The sequence below is a fragment of the Drosophila ananassae genome, chromosome XR, assembly GCF_017639315.1.
Source record: "Drosophila ananassae strain 14024-0371.13 chromosome XR, ASM1763931v2, whole genome shotgun sequence".
NCBI classification, from domain to species: Eukaryota; Metazoa; Arthropoda; class Insecta; order Diptera; family Drosophilidae; genus Drosophila; species Drosophila ananassae.
Window position 1 is genome coordinate 20,142,434 of NC_057932.1, and position 17,267 is coordinate 20,159,700.

Sequence of the window (17,267 nt, forward strand, 5' to 3'; positions counted from 1 at the left end):
GTGTTTAAGCTGAACTTTATTTAAATTATGTCTTTAGGTGGGAACTAAATATAAATTTGAATAACCAGGGCTGCAGATTGGGCGCGATTCGCGAAGTGTGGTCACACTGGCGCTGCTGACGTTGCCCGTCCGTGTGCGCCCCCGTGTCCAGCGCTGTGTGTGTGTGTGCGAGTGTGCGTGCGTGGGTCAGCCGCATTAATTTCTTTTGGACTTGGATCGGATTTTGATTGGTATCTCGACCGGACAGCTATGCGACTGACTGCATGGAGCATTCTCCTGGCCGTCCTGCTGCTCCAGGGCGGCCCAGCCTCCGCCTGGCATTCGGAGGAGCTGGAGATCTTCGACTTGGTGGAGGAGGTGAATCGCAACTTCTACGAGTTCATGGGAATTAATCAAACGGCTACGGGAGCGGAGGTCAAGCGCGCCTTCCGCACCCTCTCAATTGTACTGCATCCGGACAAGAACTCTGCCGAGGATGCCAACATCCAGTTCCGCAATCTGGTCTCCATCTACGAGGTCCTCAAGGATCCGTCCAAGCGCGAGAAATACGACCGGGTGCTCAAGGAGGGCATGCCCAACTGGAAGTCCGCCCTGTACTACTACCGTCGGATGAGGAAGATCGGCCTGTACGAGGGCGCCTTCATCCTATTCCTTATCACCACCGTGGGCCAGTACCTGTTCGCCTGGGCCGCCTATCTGGAGAAGAAGTACACCGCCGAGCAGGTGTTCGGCACCAAGCTGAAGAAGCTACAGAAGAAGAACAAGAACATTGACATGGACGTCATACTCAGTGAGATTCCAATGCCCTCGCTGCTGAATACTCTGCCAGTCCAGATTCCTTTGGCTTTGTGGAACCTGCCCCGGACCATCAAGAACGGCTTCAGCAAGGCCAACGAGCTCAAGGATCTGGCCCTCGAAAAGCGTAGACAGTACGTGCTTCTCTGTTCTTTTGTAGATTGGTTTTTACTCAACATTATTTCCGTTTTCTAGGGAACTGGAAGCTGCCCGCCGCCAGGAGGAGCTGGAACGCGAGGCCGAGGAGCAGGTTCGTCTGCGCAAAGAGCACAAGGAGAACCTTCGTAAGCGTAAACAGAACTCCAAGGCCCCAGAAAAGACCGAGGAGGAACTGCGTGGCTACTCACAGATCCAGGCCCGCGAACTAACCGATGAAGATGCAGTGCGCCCTGCATCTCAGAAGGTAACCACTAACGTCTATGGCCACACATCCTAATAACCCCCAAATTTTGAATTGCGCAGAGTACTGTGAGCGGCGGTTTCTGGACCGATGAGGACCTGACCGAGCTAATCCGTTTGGTGAAGAAGTATCCTGGTGGTGCCGGTAGCCGTTGGAACACCATTGCCGAGTCCATGAACCGCAGCGTCCAGGAGGTAACCTTTATGGCTGCCAAAATGAAGGAGAACGGCTATCGCATACCCGGACAGTCGGACAGCGTGGCCGAGAATCTTGTCCAGGAATCGCAGCAGGCACAGCGCAAGGAAAAGGTCAAGAAGTCGACGGCAGCAGCTACCACTGTCCTGGCTGCCGGTGGGGAGAAGAGCATGCTCATTCCGGAGACGAATTGGACGCAGGAGCAGCAACGTGCGTTGGAAGCAGCAATCGTCAAGTACCGAAAGACAGCTGGCGGGGATCGCTGGCAAAAAATAGCTAATAGTGTGCCGGAGAAAACCAAGGAAGAGTGCCTGGTGCGCTACAAGTATCTCTGCGAACTGGTCAAGACTCAGAAGCGGGCCGAGGAAGAGGCCCAAGAGCCGGAGGAGGCACAGGAGTCGCCAGACGCGGCGGAAGTCGGCGGAGAGGCCGAGCTGGAGACCGAGGAGAAGGTGGCTCCCATAGAAGCTTCAGCTCCAGCGCCAGCGTCCAAGAAGCTGAGCAAGCGCGAGCAGCGACGACGGAAACGAGATCTGTCCAGTGGCGAGGACTCTGACGATGCATATCAGTACGAGATCAGTTAGTCAAATCGACAGGATACCCGATGATCTCGGTCTTCTCCTCGCGTGGCTCAAACTTAGGTGTAATTGAATTTTTTTTAAATTAATATTTAACATTAAAAACTCTCTTAACACGATCCTGTTGACGATTGATCCTCCCGATCCCTTCCCGTAGCGCTACTACTACTATATTTTGTATATACTTGTATTTTGTATACCTCTAAATGTCTTTTGATTTCAGGTCTAAGTAAACGTGAATTGTGAAAGTAATGGTTGAAGTGGCTTTTCGGTTTGGCTTAACTTTTAGATCGTACTATCAGACTACGTCGTATAATACCTGATTGTCGTATTTGAAGTATGTTTGTCGCGATGTCTGCTGATCTCAAGAAAGGTTACATATTATTTTACTTTATTTATAATTTGCTTATAGAAATAGTGTTATGGTAGTTATGGTTTATGAACCGTGGACGTGACATGGATCTTGTATCCGGGATTGTTCTTGATAAAGTCCAGAGCGAAGTCCCCGCTAAGGCAGCCGCCCTTGCAGGCACAGCCGAAGATGTTGCAGGATCCTCGGCCGCACCAAGTGCCCACTACAGCCCTCCCGTTGCCGCAGATGGTAATGGTGCATCCGTCTGAGGTCCGGCGGCCACCCACAGCTCCACAATCGCCGCCCTCGATCGTGTACTTCAGATTGGCCTTGGATCTGCAGCAGACTGCCTCGGAGCTGCCGATCCAGGCCAGGAAGCAGGTGGCCAGGATGAGGGCGGATACTACTGACAAGCGCATGTTGAAGAGTTAACCGAGAACTGTGATCCATGGTCAGTTCCAGCCGGCTTTTTATATCGCATTTTTCATCAAATAGAAATTGCAAGACTGCAAATAGAAGTATCTTATCCGTCGACTCTTTTTGACGAATGATTGGTTTATTGTTTTTTTTTAATGCTAAGTACCTAATTGTATAACTCTGAGTCTTATGGGAACGAGAGATAAACTGATTCTCTTGATTAAAAATATGACTTCCTATAATTAAAATTCTTATGTGTTCAAGTGTATCCGACGTAAGTCGCCGGATCCTTCACCGGAATACTTCGGGCCCACTTATGGCCCACTTCGATGTCTATATCTCAGCCAATTCTCATCCGATCCTCAAGCGGAGTGTTTTAATCGATTTCTATATCGATTTCCAATAAAACTGCATCAAAATCTGAATGCGAAATATTTTTTAGATTTTTTCTCAACTTTTCCCATGGGATCCCTTGGAAAAAGCTGGAAACCCCCATTTGGCCCACTGGGATGTCTATATCTCAGCCAATTCTCATCCGATCCTCAAGCGGAGTGTTTTAATCGATTTCTATATCGATTTCCAATAAATCTGCATCAAAATCTGAATGCGAAATATTTTTTAGATTTTTTCTCAACTTTTCCCATGGGACCCCTTTGGGAAATGCTGGAAACCCCCATTTGGCCCACTGGGATGTCTATATCTCAGCCAATTCTCTTCCGATCCTTAAGCGGAGTGTTTTAATCGATTTCTATATCGATTTCCAATAAATCTGCATCAAAATCTGAATGCGAAATATTTTTTAGATTTTTTCTCAACTTTTCCCATGGGATCCCTTGGAAAAAGCTGGAAACCCCCATTTGGCCCACTGGGATGTCTATATCTCAGCCAATTCTCATCCGATCCTCAAGCGGAGTGTATTAATCGATTTCTATATCGATTTCGAATAAATCTGCATCAAAATCTGAATGCGAAATATTTTTTAGATTTTTTCTCAACTTTTCCCATGGGATCCCTTGGAAAAAGCTGGAAACCCCCATTTGGCCCACTGGGATGTCTATATCTCAGCCAATTCTCTTCCGATCCTTAAGCGGAGTGTTATAATCGATTTCTATATCGATTTCCAATAAATCTGCATCAAAATCTGAATGCGAAATATTTTTTAGATTTTTTCTCAACTTTTCTCATGGGATCCCCTTGGGAAATGCTGGAAACCCCCATTTGGCCCCCTGGGATGTCTATATCTCAGCCAATTCTCATCCGATCCTCAAGCGGAGTGTTTTAATCGATTTCTATATCGATTTCCAATAAATCTGCATCAAAATCTGAATGCGAAATATTTTTTAGATTTTTTCTCAACTTTTCTCATGGGATCCCCTTGGGAAATGCTGGAAACCCCCATTTGGCCCACTGGGATGTCTATATCTCAGCCAATTCTCTTCCGATCCTTAAGCGGAGTGTTTTAATCGATTTCTATATCGATTTCCAATAAATCTGCATCAAAATCTGAATGCGAAATATTTTTTAGATTTTTTCTCAACTTTTCTCATGGGATCCCCTTGGGAAATGCTGGAAACCCCCATTTGGCCCACTGGGATGTCTATATCTCAGCCAATTCTCATCCGATCCTCAAGCGGAGTGTTTTAATCGATTTCTATATCGATTTCCAATAAATCTGCATCAAAATCTGAATGCGAAATATTTTTTAGATTTTTTCTCAACTTTTCTCATGGGATCCCCTTGGGAAATGCTGGAAACCCCCATTTGGCCCACTGGGATGTCTATATCTCAGCTAATTCTCATCCGATCCACAAGCGGAGTGTTTTAATCTTAATATAGTTTTAGGACCAAAAACACAAATCACATTCGCCATGAAATTTGAATCAAAATTAGATATTGAAATTACATATGGAGTTTGAATAGAAAATCAGTCAAATAATTTCTATACACCCGTAAACTCCACAAACAAATACCTCTATTAAATAAAAAGTATATATTTTTTTCGATATCTTTTTCAAAAATTCAAAAACACAATGGACTCGAAGACCCAGAGGAGTGTGGAGAAACGTCGCAAGGTCCTTGCGATAAGTCGGGCAAAGGATCGCGCCCAAATCCACCACCAGAACCGCCACATTGATGAGGAGCTGCCCCAACTGGAGGTGGCGCAAACTCATCAGGAGCATCTTGACCAGCGAATTGTCGACTTGAAGGAGCAGAGAGCAAAGAAAATCCAAGAGCATTCGGGGGGCCAACAAACCGTGGAGTTTTGTTTTAAAAGAAAAACATTCAAGCCGCCCAGAAATCTAGAATACAAAGATTTGCGTCCATTTGGATAGATTTATTTTCGTCCGAAAAGGAATTGTGTGAATGTATTTCAGAGGTGAGTTCTATTTCTTTTTAAATAAAAAAATAGTACAAAAATAATTGGTATTTTATCCAATAAAATATATAAAATATTGTCAAAGCCATTAATGAACTCAAAACTCTTGAACTAGAAGTCTCAGAACGCGCCTCAAGACTTAATTCAAAATTAGATTCAAGGCTTAATACAAGATTCCAAATAATCGAATATCGGATCTCCGTTTCCTCAATTCAGTTCTCAGTTTTCAAGGCACTGTCAAAACTGGATTACCTGTCATCGAAAAAGTTGCAGTCTATTTGGCTAGAAAATGTGTAATTAAATTTTAAAATTATTTAAAAAAAGATGTATTGTAATGCAAACTAATACAGACAAAAGTACAAAATTTTAATAAATGTTTCATTATAAAATCGGTTGTCGGTGTTTGGTTTAAATCAGACAAAGGCTAACATCTAATTAGAACTCTGCTTGGAAATAGTGTGTAGATTGTTATGATCTATGAACGGTGGACGTGACATGGATCTTGTATCCGGGATTGTTCTTGATAAAGTCCAGAGCGAAGTCCCCGCTAAGGCAGCCGCCCTTGCAGGCACAGCCGAAGATGTTGCAGGGTCCTCGGCCGCAAAAAGTGCCCACAAGAGCCTTCCCGTTGCCGCAGATGGTAATGGAGCACCCGTCTGAGGTCCGGCTGCCACCAACAGCTCCGCAATCGCCGCCCTCGATCGTGTACTTCAGATGGGACATGGATGTGCAGCAATCTGCCTCGGAGCTGTCGATCCAGGCCAGGAAGCAGGTGGCCAGGATGAGGGCGGATACTACTGACACGCGCATGTTGGAGTTTTAACCGAGAACTGTGGGACATGGTTGGGCTGGCAGGCTTTTTATATCGCCAAAATAAAACAAAAGTAAATAATTAATGTTGTAAGATTGTAAATAGAAGTATCTTATCGGTCGAGTCTATGTCGAGTCAGGTTGTGGATAAAGAAGATAAAGTGATTCAATGGAATAAAAATACGAGTATGATTTAAATGTTAATATTTATTGTAAAAAACCCTCGTATCACGTTCTCCATGATATTCGAATCAAAAATATAGGCATTCCGTATGGAGTGTGAACAGAAACACTAGTCGACAATTACTAGCCGTAAACTTCACAATCAGATCCTTTCTTCAAACAAAACATATCTTTTTATTTCGAAATCTTTTCCAAAAAATCAGAGACCTACAATGAACTCGAAGACCCAGAATAGTGCGGATAAACGTCGGCAGATCCTGGCGATGAGTCGGGCAAAGGATCGCGCCCAAATCCACCACCAGAACCGATACCTCGAAGAGGAGCTGCCCGAAATGGAGGTGGAGGAGGACTACCAGGAGCACCTGGATCAGCGAGTCATCGACCTGAAGGAGCGGAGGGCAAAGGTGAAGCGTCGCGGACAGGAAATACAACATTATTCGGTTTGCCGTCAAGCCGTCGAGTTTAGCTTCAGGAGCGAGACATTCAAGCCGCCCAGTAGATTTCTGGGCCTTCAGGATACTCTTCTATAGAGATAGAAATAGAAATAGCTCATAGGAAATTTAATTTAAAGGTGAGTTCTAATTCAGATTATCCATAGTTTCCGAGTTTAATTAGAGTGTTGTTAGTAGATAATTAATTAAATCTTGTTTATAAGTTTCCCACTTATTGCTTTTCGAATCTAGCCAGACAATATTTTCAAAGCCATTAAAGACAATTTTTTTTAATCAATCATAGATAATGCCCTATTCGAAGATGCTGAAGATGCCGAAACTTTTTTAAAAAATAATTATTGGAATTGCTGATTGAACGGCGGAATCGGGTGGACTTAAATCGCACTTTAGTGAGACTCCCAGACACGGTCTGGATAACCTTGGAACGATTTGAGCTTTTAATTACAAGCGACTTACATTTGATGATTATTGGACTATGACTGTGACTCTGAATGCCGGTTTTGTTTTTGGTTTTTCATCAAAGTCATTACTTTTGGTCACCAGCCGGGCTTGCAATGAACTTAAAACTAGTATTGAACTAGAAATCCCAAGACTCGCCTCAAGACTTAATTCAAACTTAAACTCAAGACTTGATACCAGACTCAGTTCGGTTCTCGATTTCCAAGGCGCTGCCAAATCTGGATTACTTGTCATCGAAAGAGCTGCAGTCATACGTCTATTTTGGTTAAAAAATTGTGTAATTAAATGCAGGTATTAATTATTAAACAAAATATATAAAAAACAAAAATTAAAATACATTTTTCCATATTTTCCATGGCTGGTAATGATTGATTTTAAATGAGGAAATGACTTACTTTTCCTTTAAAATTATTACAAATTAAGCACTTCACAAAATGGGATTGTAGAAATGTTACAAAACCTTTTTTTAATTAATTTATAAATTAGAGAATTTTTTAATTTAAACAAAGGTATAAAAACTAGCTATGTAAAAAATAAATTTTAATCCAAAGATTCAGTTTAAGAGTTTCAAATAAACCTAAATATTTTTAGAGTCGCAAAAAAAACCTTTTAGGATAAAATATTTGTATAAATCATAAACTTAATGACAATTCCTATATTTTTATGATTAAAGAGACTGAGACTCTGATTAAAGTCGTAAAAAGCCAAGATTATAAGCCAACCAGCCGGACCAGTCTAAGCCGCACAAAATTGAAAATTAAAAGAAACTAAACAACTTAAGACCAAACCAATAATTAAGACCGTGTGTGCAGTGAAAAGTAAAAAATTAATAGCAATAAAAGTGAAAAAGCAATTTCGAGCGGCTGAAGTCGCGACTGGGCCGTTTGCTAGCGTTTCAAGGGCGACTTTAGACGCGCGCCAGTTGCAGTCACACTTTAAGGCTATAAATAAAGAGAAATATATATGTATTAGTGCGCTTGCATGTGTATAAACATCATCATTATATAGATGCTTGATCTGTCACTTGATTTCCATTCAATTTCCATTTAATTTCGCTTTTCAAACGCTGTTTTAGTCGCAACCTTCAACTTAAAGTTCAAGCGGCAAGTTCATGTGACGTCAGAGGAGCCACAGGTGGTTTTTGTTGTTGTTTCCGTCAGATCCAATACCAGAGCCAATTTATACGCCATCTGATTCTTGGCTCTGACTCTAGGCTCAAAGCCGAGAACTCCCCGAGAACCCCCAGAACCAGTTTTATGGCCAAAACCACCGCCCCCCCCCACCTCGGCAGTTGGCGCGTTTTGTTCGCGTCTTGGCCGCGACTCTTGGCGTCCATATCCGTCCATTATACTTATAAAGTTCGATTCAGTAGCAACCGGAGCGCCAAACGAGGCGGTCAACTTGGCTCAAGCCCCTCACTCGACTCTATCGCTATTATTGGCCAGATCAAGCGCGAACTCCCCCCCTTTTTGTTTTTTTTTGTTTTTTTCGAGTTTGCGAGTTTTTCACCAAAAAAATCAAAAGAAATGACAATTTATGGACTGTTAGTGCAGATCATAATTATTTGTAATTAAAAGCTAAAGAGTCCCCATCCCAGAGTCCCCACCAAGCAGCAGAAACATGGCTCCGCCCCAAGAACAACAGGAGGATGATTTTATCACCAAGGTGAGTTCGTAGAAAATTAAATATTTGATTGGTTTTTAAAATGAGAATAAATTTAAAATTATTCAAGTATTCTAAGAAATTATACAGGTTTTTGAAAAGTTTGTTGTAACAAAAAAACTTAAAGTTCAAATCTTAAAATGTATTCTTTTAATATGTTAAAAATAAAATCTAACAATGAAATCTCACATTCAGGTGTTAAATAAAATTACTTAAATAAAACATTTAAATATAAAACTTACGGGGTATATAGCTGGGAATAACATTAAAGTAAAAAGCTAAAAAATAAATAATTTATACTCATTTTAATGTATATTTTTAATGTTTCTAAAATGCAGGAATTTGTAGTGACTACTGTAGTGGCACTTAAATAATATTTCCAGGAAATTCTTTGTCCCATATTATGCCATTTTAGCCTTCTATATTATTTTTTTACTCTATATAGATAGATTTTAGCGGAAATTCGCTAATAAACCCGGGCAGAGCATCCGATGCTAGGCAGAAAACCCCAACCAAGTTGAAAACTTAGCATTGATCTGTCGGATTGCTAATTATTCCATTTGAAGAGTTGAAACTGAGCTTCTAGGGCACGGTCAAGGTTTTCTGGTTAGGACTTTTTGTTAAAATCTAAAAAAAACATAAAAACAGCAACAGAAATGGGGAAATAAAAATCTATAAATCAAATTGTTGGCACGGAAGTTGAGTTTCAGGCCAAAAATAACCAGTTGCTGGCAACAAAAAGGGCTAAATATTTTACTTTTTGGTTTACAACATTTTTTAGGGGGTTTGCTAATTGATCTGCTCTCTATATAATTATAAAAACAAACAGAGCTGGTGTAACTGAACTGAAAAAGGGTAAATATACTGACGATTGTGAATCAAATGTTAGTCAAGGTGCTTTCGACCTCTCACTCCCAGAAACAGAAAACTGGAACTTGAATTTCAATAAAATAAAATAATTAATTAGGATTTAAAGGGTATATTTTGTCTATAATTTCTAGTTTTTAAGAAAAGTGTGTTACCAATTAGCTTGTCAATTACTATTTATTTATTATTTATTAGCATTTGCATCCATTTTTTTTAGCCACTAATTGGCTCTATAAGGTTGGCTTTAATTAAGGTCCACTGATCTCTGATATGTCCAGCCTTTAATTTATCCAAAAATCTTTCACTTTCTTGGCCAAAAATAATGGCCAACACCTGGTCAAGTTTTTAGTTTTTTTTTTGGGGGGGATTTGGGAGATTTCGAAACCAGTAGCTGTTGGCCAAAAACATTGAAATATGGGCTTAGTTAGGTCGACCGCCTCCTGCCATTCTCGCTAAATAATAAACAATTGTCTGTAATGTTTCTGTATCCACAAGATACTCGTACTATGGCGACTGGATCTGTGACTGCCTACTTTGAATCTAGGTATCTGAATATCTGTGTATCTTTGAATCTAAGTATCTTTGTGCCTTTGCGCTCTAGTATCTTAATTATTAGCCAAGTCAGCGTTGCGGAACGCTCAACTTTTTAAGGGGCTAGGTTAAAAAATAAGCAACAAGTTGGGACAGCAAATTAAAAAAATTACTTCAAATAAATTGATATTAAAAATAAAATATTATATGCGTTATAAACAAAAACTCAAATTTGACTTCTTCTTCCTCAAACATACCAAAATATCTTAAAGATACTTGAGTATCTCAAGACTTCCGCATACTTTCAAAGGCACGAAACTGCCAACTCATTGGCAAAAAAAAAAAAAAACCGAAATAAATTATTAATTATTGATATTACAATGAGAAACCCAAACGAGAAGCTTTTTACGCTCAATTTGGTGTCTCACCAAGAAAACAAACTCAAAAATAAACAAAAAAAATTGAAAACAAACAATAAAAAACTGAAAAAACCACAGATCGTGACGTGATTTGTATTTTGTATTATTTTTTGTTGGCATTAAATTGTTATTGTAGGTTGTTGTACCGAAAAAAAAAACCGAAAACTTGGAGGTCAAGTTCAGGGAGCACCTGGTTTTTGGTTTTTATTTATTTTTCATCTTCAGTTTTTTTTTTTTTTGGATATTGAAGGTGTCAGAGTTTGTTTAAGAACTTAGTTAGTTTTTAATGTTTAGGTGATTTTACGGAAGAGATAGTTCAATAGCTATATAATTTCTTCTATATAAAAGATAGAAAAAAGTTTAAGGAAGCATAAATTGAAAATATACTTTTTCAAGCTCTATCTTATAGTCCAATTAGTATGAATGACCTATTGTCTTTGTTTTTTGTCGCCCCTTTATTTGTCATTAATTTTTTGTAATTTAAAAAAGGTGACACCAAGCTATTTGGACCTTGAAGGTCGGCGGCAGAAGCTATATAGATCTGATTTATGGTAATCACACCAGCGTCTTCACCTTGTCTAATTGCAGATACCCTCGATAATTGGATTCCTGAACTTGGACTGACGACAAAAATCTACGAAAATATCATTGAAGAATGAAGAATTCAGAGAGCCAAGGCTGAAGCCATGAATCATGAGAATTATAGCTGAAAACAACGATCTTTTTAATCAAAAATGAATAAGAAATAAATCAATCAATAAATGAGAAATGTGAAAAGAATTCTTGGTTTTTTTTGCGAAAAGCCTAAAATTATGCTTTGGTTTTTGTTACAAATAATTGTTCCAATTAATGGTTTTATGGACTCTCTTACATAATATTAGTAATTAGTAATGATATTTCCCCCACTGTAGTCACTAACTAATAGTTGGTAGAATTTCTCAACACTCTCCGTTGGCATTATTTGGGTTTGAATGACAGGAGTGACTCGTACCTTACTGCGAGTTTGTCGAAAAATTTTTGGGATTTTCGGAGAGAAATGGGGAAAAAGCAAAGTAGGTAATAATGACGGCACGCACAAAAAAATATGTAAAGCCGAGCGACGATCTGAACTGTGAACTGGCTACTACCATCCTAGGCCGGCGGCAATCCTCACCACATCCGTATCCAAGTCCGTGCTCGCATCCCAGTCGGTCGAGTGCCCAGAAATCAAATACCCGGAACAGGAACAGGACCAGGACCAGGACCTGGAAGGAGGCTATTCATATTATTGATCAGAGAGGCAAACAAATCCATAGACCAGTTGCAACCGGGAAGAATTGGAAGCTGTCCTCGAGGAACTCTTCCCGGAGGCAGAAGAAATGTATTCGGCGGTGAAGCCGTTGTCCAAATATTTGCAATTCAAGTCGATCCGGATCTACGACTCCGTCTTCACCATTCATTCCAAGTGCACCGTGGTTATCCTGTTGACCTGCTCCCTGCTCCTATCCGCCCGCCAGTACTTCGGCGATCCCATTCAGTGCATCAGCGAGGAGAAGAACATAGAGTATATTCAGTCCTACTGCTGGACCATGGGCACCTACATCCTCAAGCTGGACAACTACAGTGAGAAGCAGCTGCAGTTGCCGCCGCCGCCCCAGGAGTCTGGGGATGCCTCTGCGACTTCCTCTTTCGGCTCCGGCTCCGGCTCCGGCTCCGGCTCCGACTCCTCCTCCACAGGCTCAGCCTCATCCGCCGCACAAACCCCTGGCCGGTCCAGGACGAGATTCAGGACCCGACCAAGATCCAGTCTGCGCCGGTTGGCGGACTACAATGAGGCCTATGCCCGGGCCATGTCCATTGCCGAGGGAGTGGGTCCCGAGATCCGGGGTAAGACGCAGCGGGAATACCTGCGCTACTACCAGTGGGTGATCATCCTGCTGCTCTTCCAGTCGTTCATCTTCTACTTCCCGTCGTGCCTGTGGAAGGTGTGGGAGGGGCAGCGCCTCAAACAGCTCTGCTCGGAGGTGGGGGAGGCCCTGCTCTCGGAGGAGACCTACAACACCCGACTGCGGCTCCTGGTGAAGTACTTCACCACCGACTACGAGGACATGCACTTTTGCTACATGGCCAAGTACGTGTTCTGCGAGGTCCTCAACTGCTTCATCAGTGTGAGTAAGACCCAGCCCAGCACTTCCTACCAATAACACTAATATTACTCTTAATAATAATAATAATACTTGATAATAACACCACCCCACCACAGATAGTTAACATTATCGTGCTGGAGGTCTTCCTGAACGGATTCTGGACCAAGTACCTGTACGCCATGGCCACGATTCCGTTCTATGACTGGGACCGGTGGAACCGTGTCTCCTCCAGTGTCTTCCCCAAAATAGCCAAGTGCGAGGTCCTCAAGTTCGGGGCTAGTGGAACGGCCAACATCATGGACAATCTCTGCATCCTGCCGCTGAACATATTGAACGAGAAGATCTTCGTGTTCCTGTGGGCCTGGTTCCTCCTGATGGCCCTGATGTCCGGCCTGAATTTGGTCTGTCGCGTGGCGATGATTATCAGCAAGACCCTAAGAGAGCAGATGATCCGGAGCCAGTTGAGGTTCATGAAGAAGCGGCATGTCCAGAGGGCGCTGAGGGATCTGACGATCGGGGACTGGTTCCTCCTGATGAAGGTCAGTGTGAATGTGAATCCGATGCTCTTCCGGGATCTGATGCAGGAGTTGTGCGAGTTGCGGACCTCCTCGTCGAGCAGTATAATCGAGAGCCATGTCTAGACCTTCTATATCCTTTTGGGAAAGGACCTGGAGTGAGAAGCACTGGATCAAAAGGAGCTGGATCAGAGGAACAGGATAAGTGGCAGGAGTAGTAGTATCGCCTGTATCGAACGAACCAGAATCACGAGTCGCCCCTCCTCGAGGAGGGTTCAAACTCTTAACTGACGTCGCCGTCGTTTGTTAATTTCTTAGTAATTTGTTTTGCTTCATGTACTTGTGGATATATATATATATATTTCTCTCTCCAATTTCTGCCAAGCGATCGTGTTTGTGTCTCCAGTAGAATCAAACAGAGGAGAGGCCTATCAAGAAATCATAAACTATGAGATTGTTTGCCAAATATTCATTTTGATAGTAAGAGAGACTTGTAATTAATTGTCTAAGATCTCATTTTATTTTTATATATCCCAGTGCCAACCCAAAAATAATAGCAAAAATCTGTAAAATCTATTGTACCTATAGCTTAAAAATTAAATTATTTTGAAATCGGAACAGAGAGTGATTTAATTTTTTGATAATTTCCCAGAGATAGTGCCTGATAGTGGTTGTGAGGACTTTCGTTCAACCAAAGTGCCTGTATCTCTGGGAAAGTTGGGTGACTCATGGGTGTCACTCAAAGCCCATTTGGAAGGTAAAGAGGTGCTTTTAATCTTGTTATTGTTTATTCTTCAATTAATACAATTTGTTACAGAAAGACTTGCAGTACTTTTGCTCCTTAAACTCCCTTTATATTATATGTACATGGCTTATAACTCTGAGTCTTATAAAGACTAATTTTGAAAAAAATCCCCCTTAGATAAAAATCAAATTTCTTTTGACACTTGATTTTTCCTCACATGCCTACAATTTTTTATCTATTTTTTTTTACACAACACAATATTAGAACATTGTAAGAAATCCAAATAGTTATAATTCATTTTGCGAAATATTTGCTCGGCATTTGCTTTTTTGGGCTGACTTTGTTGCCATTTTGGCCATAAGTGTGCATTGTTTATGGCCATGTGACTAGTTTCTGCTGTAATTTCGAAATTTTTTATATTTTTCTGAGACGATCCCCCTTTTGACGGGTTTTTTTCGGCATTGTTTTGCGAACATTTGCAACGCAACTGGCTCGCGTTTTGGGCCGCCTTCTGCGCCTCTTGCCAAGACTCTCGAATCACACAAACTCACTCGCATGTGAATGAATGTAAATATTATTCAAAAAAGAAACAGAAGAGACTCATTTAATGCATGCCCAGCACTCACGTGGGGGATATCAGTCCATCTCAGAGTGACTCACTTGCCGGCCGATAAACGCAGTTCCCCTGAAAACTGGGGATTAATTTATGTCTTGGCCTATCAAGGAACACCAAGTGCTAATACTGACGTTTAATGGTTTGATTTTGCACTTTTTTTTTAAAGTTAGTTTAGTTATTTATTATTCAAAATTTAAAACTTAATTTTTTATTTAAAAAAAGTATTCAAATACGAGATTTAAAATGTATAGAAGAGATTTTAAGAAAATCAAGATACATTTTAGAAAAATATATTTTTGAATGGTACTCCAACTACTTTAAACTTGTTTTTGAAAATTGTAGAAAATTCCTGTAAATTCCTTATATTTGAAATAAATTAATTTTAAGATTAATTTGATTTAACATAATTCTACTAATTTATTAATATTACTTCCTTGTGCGATACTTCGTAGTTGTTTTTCTTGAAATTTCCAACTGCTTCCAAACAAATTTAAAATAAAAGCATAAGATAATATTTTGGTATTGGTTTTGAAATGTTTTTGAACGAATATTGAGCCCAAGTTATTAAAAAAAAAATATATATATTATTTTCCGAATAGTTGCCAGGATATGGAATATTTATTTTGTTTGTTGCTTTGCACCTGGCATTTTTTTGGAGTGTGAGGTATCTGGTATTCGAAGTGAGCTACCCTTTAGTTTTTATGGGCTTTTGGGGTCTCTCCCTTTCCGTTTGACGTTTGCGTGGGTTGTGGGTTGTTGCCTCTGCCTCGGTCGACTTCAGCAGAGGCAGCAGCAGCAGCAGCAGCAGAGGCAGAGACAGCAGCAGAGGCAGCAACAGCAGCAGAGGTGCGACCGGTGTTTCTTCAGCTTTAGTTTTTGGTTACATCTATTTTCCATTGCTATTCCTATTCCGATTCGGTATTGTTTTGCTTTGGTTTTAGGTTTTTTTTGAATCTGATAGTTTTAGTTTTTTTTTGTTTATTTTTTGTTGTTGTTGTTGCTGTTGCTGTTGGTGTTGGTGTTGCATTGTTTGTTGGTTGGTTGTTGGCGTGTTTTGTGTGCCAGTTGGCCAGTTAGTTGCTGGGCTTTTGATTTTTAGTCGCCTGTCAACCGCCGTTCCATTCCGTTCGCTTTGCTTTTGTTTTGCCTTTATTTTTTTTGCTCTCAACTTTTTAGCATTTTAACATTTTAGCTTTTATTTGATTGTATTTAAGCCAGTATTTAACTGGCTCTATTTTAACTGTTTCTCGGTTTCGGTTTTGTTAATTTCTTGTTGATTTTTGATGCGATGTGCGAACGCCGCGGGGCATTTAATTAAATCGCGTACGTGACGATTGCACTGCCAGTTGCAATTTCTGCAGTTGCTGTTGCATCTGCATCTGCAACACCAACACCAGCAACAGCAACAGCAACACCAGCAACAGCAACAGCCACAACAGCAATATCAATAGTCACTGTGCTATCAGCGAGAATTGCAATTGCAGTTGCATTTCTGCAATTTGCAGTTTGCAGTTTGTAGTTAGTTTGCCAAGTGGCCCAGTGAGTAATTCACTTCGTAATTGGGCCCGAAGAGATACCAAAATCAAAAGCAAACATCGATCCAACCGTTTTTAGCAGAGACCCTAGAGGAAAGCTTACAAATAAAATTGTTTAAAAAAGTGTGAGAAAAATTCGGATAAAAGAATATAAAAAAAATATATTAAATAATATCTATAAACATTAAAAAAATATAAAATTGTGTAATAATATTGAAAAATATTTAATAACAATTAAATAACAATATATATATCCAATCATACAACTCAAAAACTATATTTTTAAAACCAAAAATGATTTAGTATCTTTAATAGCCCTAATACAAGTTATGTAAACTTATTTACATTAAAAAAATAAATTAAAAACAATATTTAATTGCTGAACACTTTGAATTTGTAAACAAATGCCCTGGAAATGGAATTTTTATATTTTAGCTGCACCTATTTATATAGATATGTGTGTGTATATGGGGGTATATATAGAGGTATCTATATAGTGTCACATACTGGCGATAACAACAAAAGTAACAACAACAATAATAGCAACAATAATAGCAACAACGGTGGGCATTGATAAATACTTTGCGTGTAAAACATTTAACTGCACAGTGGGCTCATTGCATCATCTGTTGGCTGTTATATTTGTTTTTTGTTTTTGTTTTTGGTTTAAGCTATTTTTGGGTGAAAGTCGTGATTGATAAAGCCACCCACCCCCCTTACCCCTTATGGTGTCTCCCCCCTCTAGTCTCTAGTATCACTCCATGTGTTGTCCAATTTGTGTCACTATTGTTCTCCCAATCTGGCTTTTTGTCGCCGCTGCCATCTGGTTTCTGGTTTCTGTTTTTTTTTTATATTTTTTTTTCCAATATATGTATATATATTTGCATATAGCATACATTGTTGTGGGTTGATTTAAATAGAGAGAAGAAGAAAGCTTTCCAAAAAAAAAATACAAAATCTTCAAGTGGGTTTTGAACTTCATAGCTACAGTGGTTTTTGAAAATAATTCTGACTTCAAATTCAGAAAAACTGGTTATTCTAGCCTTCATAAAATCATCATAAATCTAAATTTGCATAAAAGTGAATAATTTGTATTTGTAATTGAAGGCAAAATCGACAAAAAACAGGTTTCAAACTGAATTTAAATAGTTTTTTTTTTTTTAATATTGATAATTAATCAACAATAAAAGGCCTCCCCCACCCACTGTGCGCCTAGAAGAGGAGCCCCCATAA

At 40.1% G+C, this 17,267-nt stretch overlaps 5 protein-coding genes and 1 long non-coding RNA gene across 7 annotated transcripts; 4 read left to right on the forward strand and 2 right to left on the reverse strand.

The window, feature by feature from the left end:
* The first annotated feature begins 124 nt into the window (after window positions 1-124).
* LOC6498804 (uncharacterized protein F54F2.9) lies at window positions 125-2,220 on the forward strand. The gene is made up of 3 exons (XM_001967256.4): window positions 125-929; window positions 991-1,198; window positions 1,258-2,220. Exons 1-3 carry the CDS (start codon window positions 250-252, stop codon window positions 1,972-1,974), a joined length of 1,605 nt encoding a protein of 534 aa, XP_001967292.1. The 5' UTR covers window positions 125-249; the 3' UTR covers window positions 1,975-2,220.
* A 122-nt stretch (window positions 2,221-2,342) lies between these two features.
* LOC6498740 (protein Diedel) lies at window positions 2,343-2,980 on the reverse strand. Its single transcript, XM_001967257.4, has one exon. It carries the CDS (start codon window positions 2,737-2,739, stop codon window positions 2,398-2,400), a length of 342 nt encoding a protein of 113 aa, XP_001967293.1. The 5' UTR covers window positions 2,740-2,980; the 3' UTR covers window positions 2,343-2,397.
* Window positions 2,981-5,459: 2,479 nt separating this feature from the next.
* Window positions 5,460-5,959, reverse strand: LOC6498739 (protein Diedel). Its single transcript, XM_001967260.4, has one exon. The coding sequence runs from the start codon at window positions 5,922-5,924 to the stop codon at window positions 5,583-5,585; it is 342 nt and encodes a 113-aa protein (XP_001967296.1). The 5' UTR covers window positions 5,925-5,959; the 3' UTR covers window positions 5,460-5,582.
* Window positions 5,960-6,178: 219 nt separating this feature from the next.
* Window positions 6,179-7,353, forward strand: LOC116655124. Its single transcript, XM_032452370.2, has 2 exons — window positions 6,179-6,678; window positions 6,843-7,353. The coding sequence occupies exon 1, from the start codon at window positions 6,320-6,322 to the stop codon at window positions 6,635-6,637; it is 318 nt and encodes a 105-aa protein (XP_032308261.1). The 5' UTR covers window positions 6,179-6,319; the 3' UTR covers window positions 6,638-6,678; window positions 6,843-7,353.
* Window positions 7,354-8,067: 714 nt separating this feature from the next.
* On the forward strand, window positions 8,068-11,277 carry LOC26514787. Its single transcript, XR_001408242.3, has 2 exons — window positions 8,068-8,683; window positions 11,086-11,277. It is a non-coding gene; the product is annotated as an uncharacterized LOC26514787 (long non-coding RNA).
* Window positions 11,278-11,446: 169 nt separating this feature from the next.
* Window positions 11,447-13,307, forward strand: LOC6498807 (innexin inx5). Of its 2 annotated transcripts, none has more exons than XM_014903816.3 (2): window positions 11,447-12,607; window positions 12,740-12,850. In XM_014903816.3, the coding sequence occupies exons 1-2, from the start codon at window positions 11,856-11,858 to the stop codon at window positions 12,741-12,743; spliced, it is 756 nt and encodes a 251-aa protein (XP_014759302.1). In that variant the 5' UTR covers window positions 11,447-11,855; the 3' UTR covers window positions 12,744-12,850. The 2 variants fall into 2 exon arrangements, with proteins under 2 accessions (XP_014759302.1, XP_001967298.2); XM_001967262.4 differs by having other exon boundaries at window positions 11,449-12,644; window positions 12,740-13,307.
* Window positions 13,308-17,267: the final 3,960 nt, after the last annotated feature.

What these genes read in the sequence shown, in the direction of transcription:
- LOC6498804 (XM_001967256.4), top strand. Translation starts at nt 250, where the DNA reads ATGCGACTGACTGCATGGAGCATTCTCCTGGCCGTCCTGCTGCTCCAG. An exon ending in GCCCTCGAAAAGCGTAGACA is followed by an intron (nt 930 to 990) that starts GTACGTGCTTCT and finishes TCCGTTTTCTAG; the next exon opens with GGAACTGGAAGCTGCCCGCC. An exon ending in TGCGCCCTGCATCTCAGAAG is followed by an intron (nt 1,199 to 1,257) that starts GTAACCACTAAC and finishes TGAATTGCGCAG; the next exon opens with AGTACTGTGAGCGGCGGTTT.
- LOC6498740 (XM_001967257.4), bottom strand. Translation starts at nt 2,739, where the DNA reads ATGCGCTTGTCAGTAGTATCCGCCCTCATCCTGGCCACCTGCTTCCTG.
- LOC6498739 (XM_001967260.4), bottom strand. Translation starts at nt 5,924, where the DNA reads ATGCGCGTGTCAGTAGTATCCGCCCTCATCCTGGCCACCTGCTTCCTG.
- LOC116655124 (XM_032452370.2), top strand. Translation starts at nt 6,320, where the DNA reads ATGAACTCGAAGACCCAGAATAGTGCGGATAAACGTCGGCAGATCCTG.
- LOC6498807 (XM_001967262.4), top strand. Translation starts at nt 11,856, where the DNA reads ATGTATTCGGCGGTGAAGCCGTTGTCCAAATATTTGCAATTCAAGTCG. An exon ending in TCCTCAACTGCTTCATCAGT is followed by an intron (nt 12,645 to 12,739) that starts GTGAGTAAGACC and finishes ACCCCACCACAG; the next exon opens with ATAGTTAACATTATCGTGCT.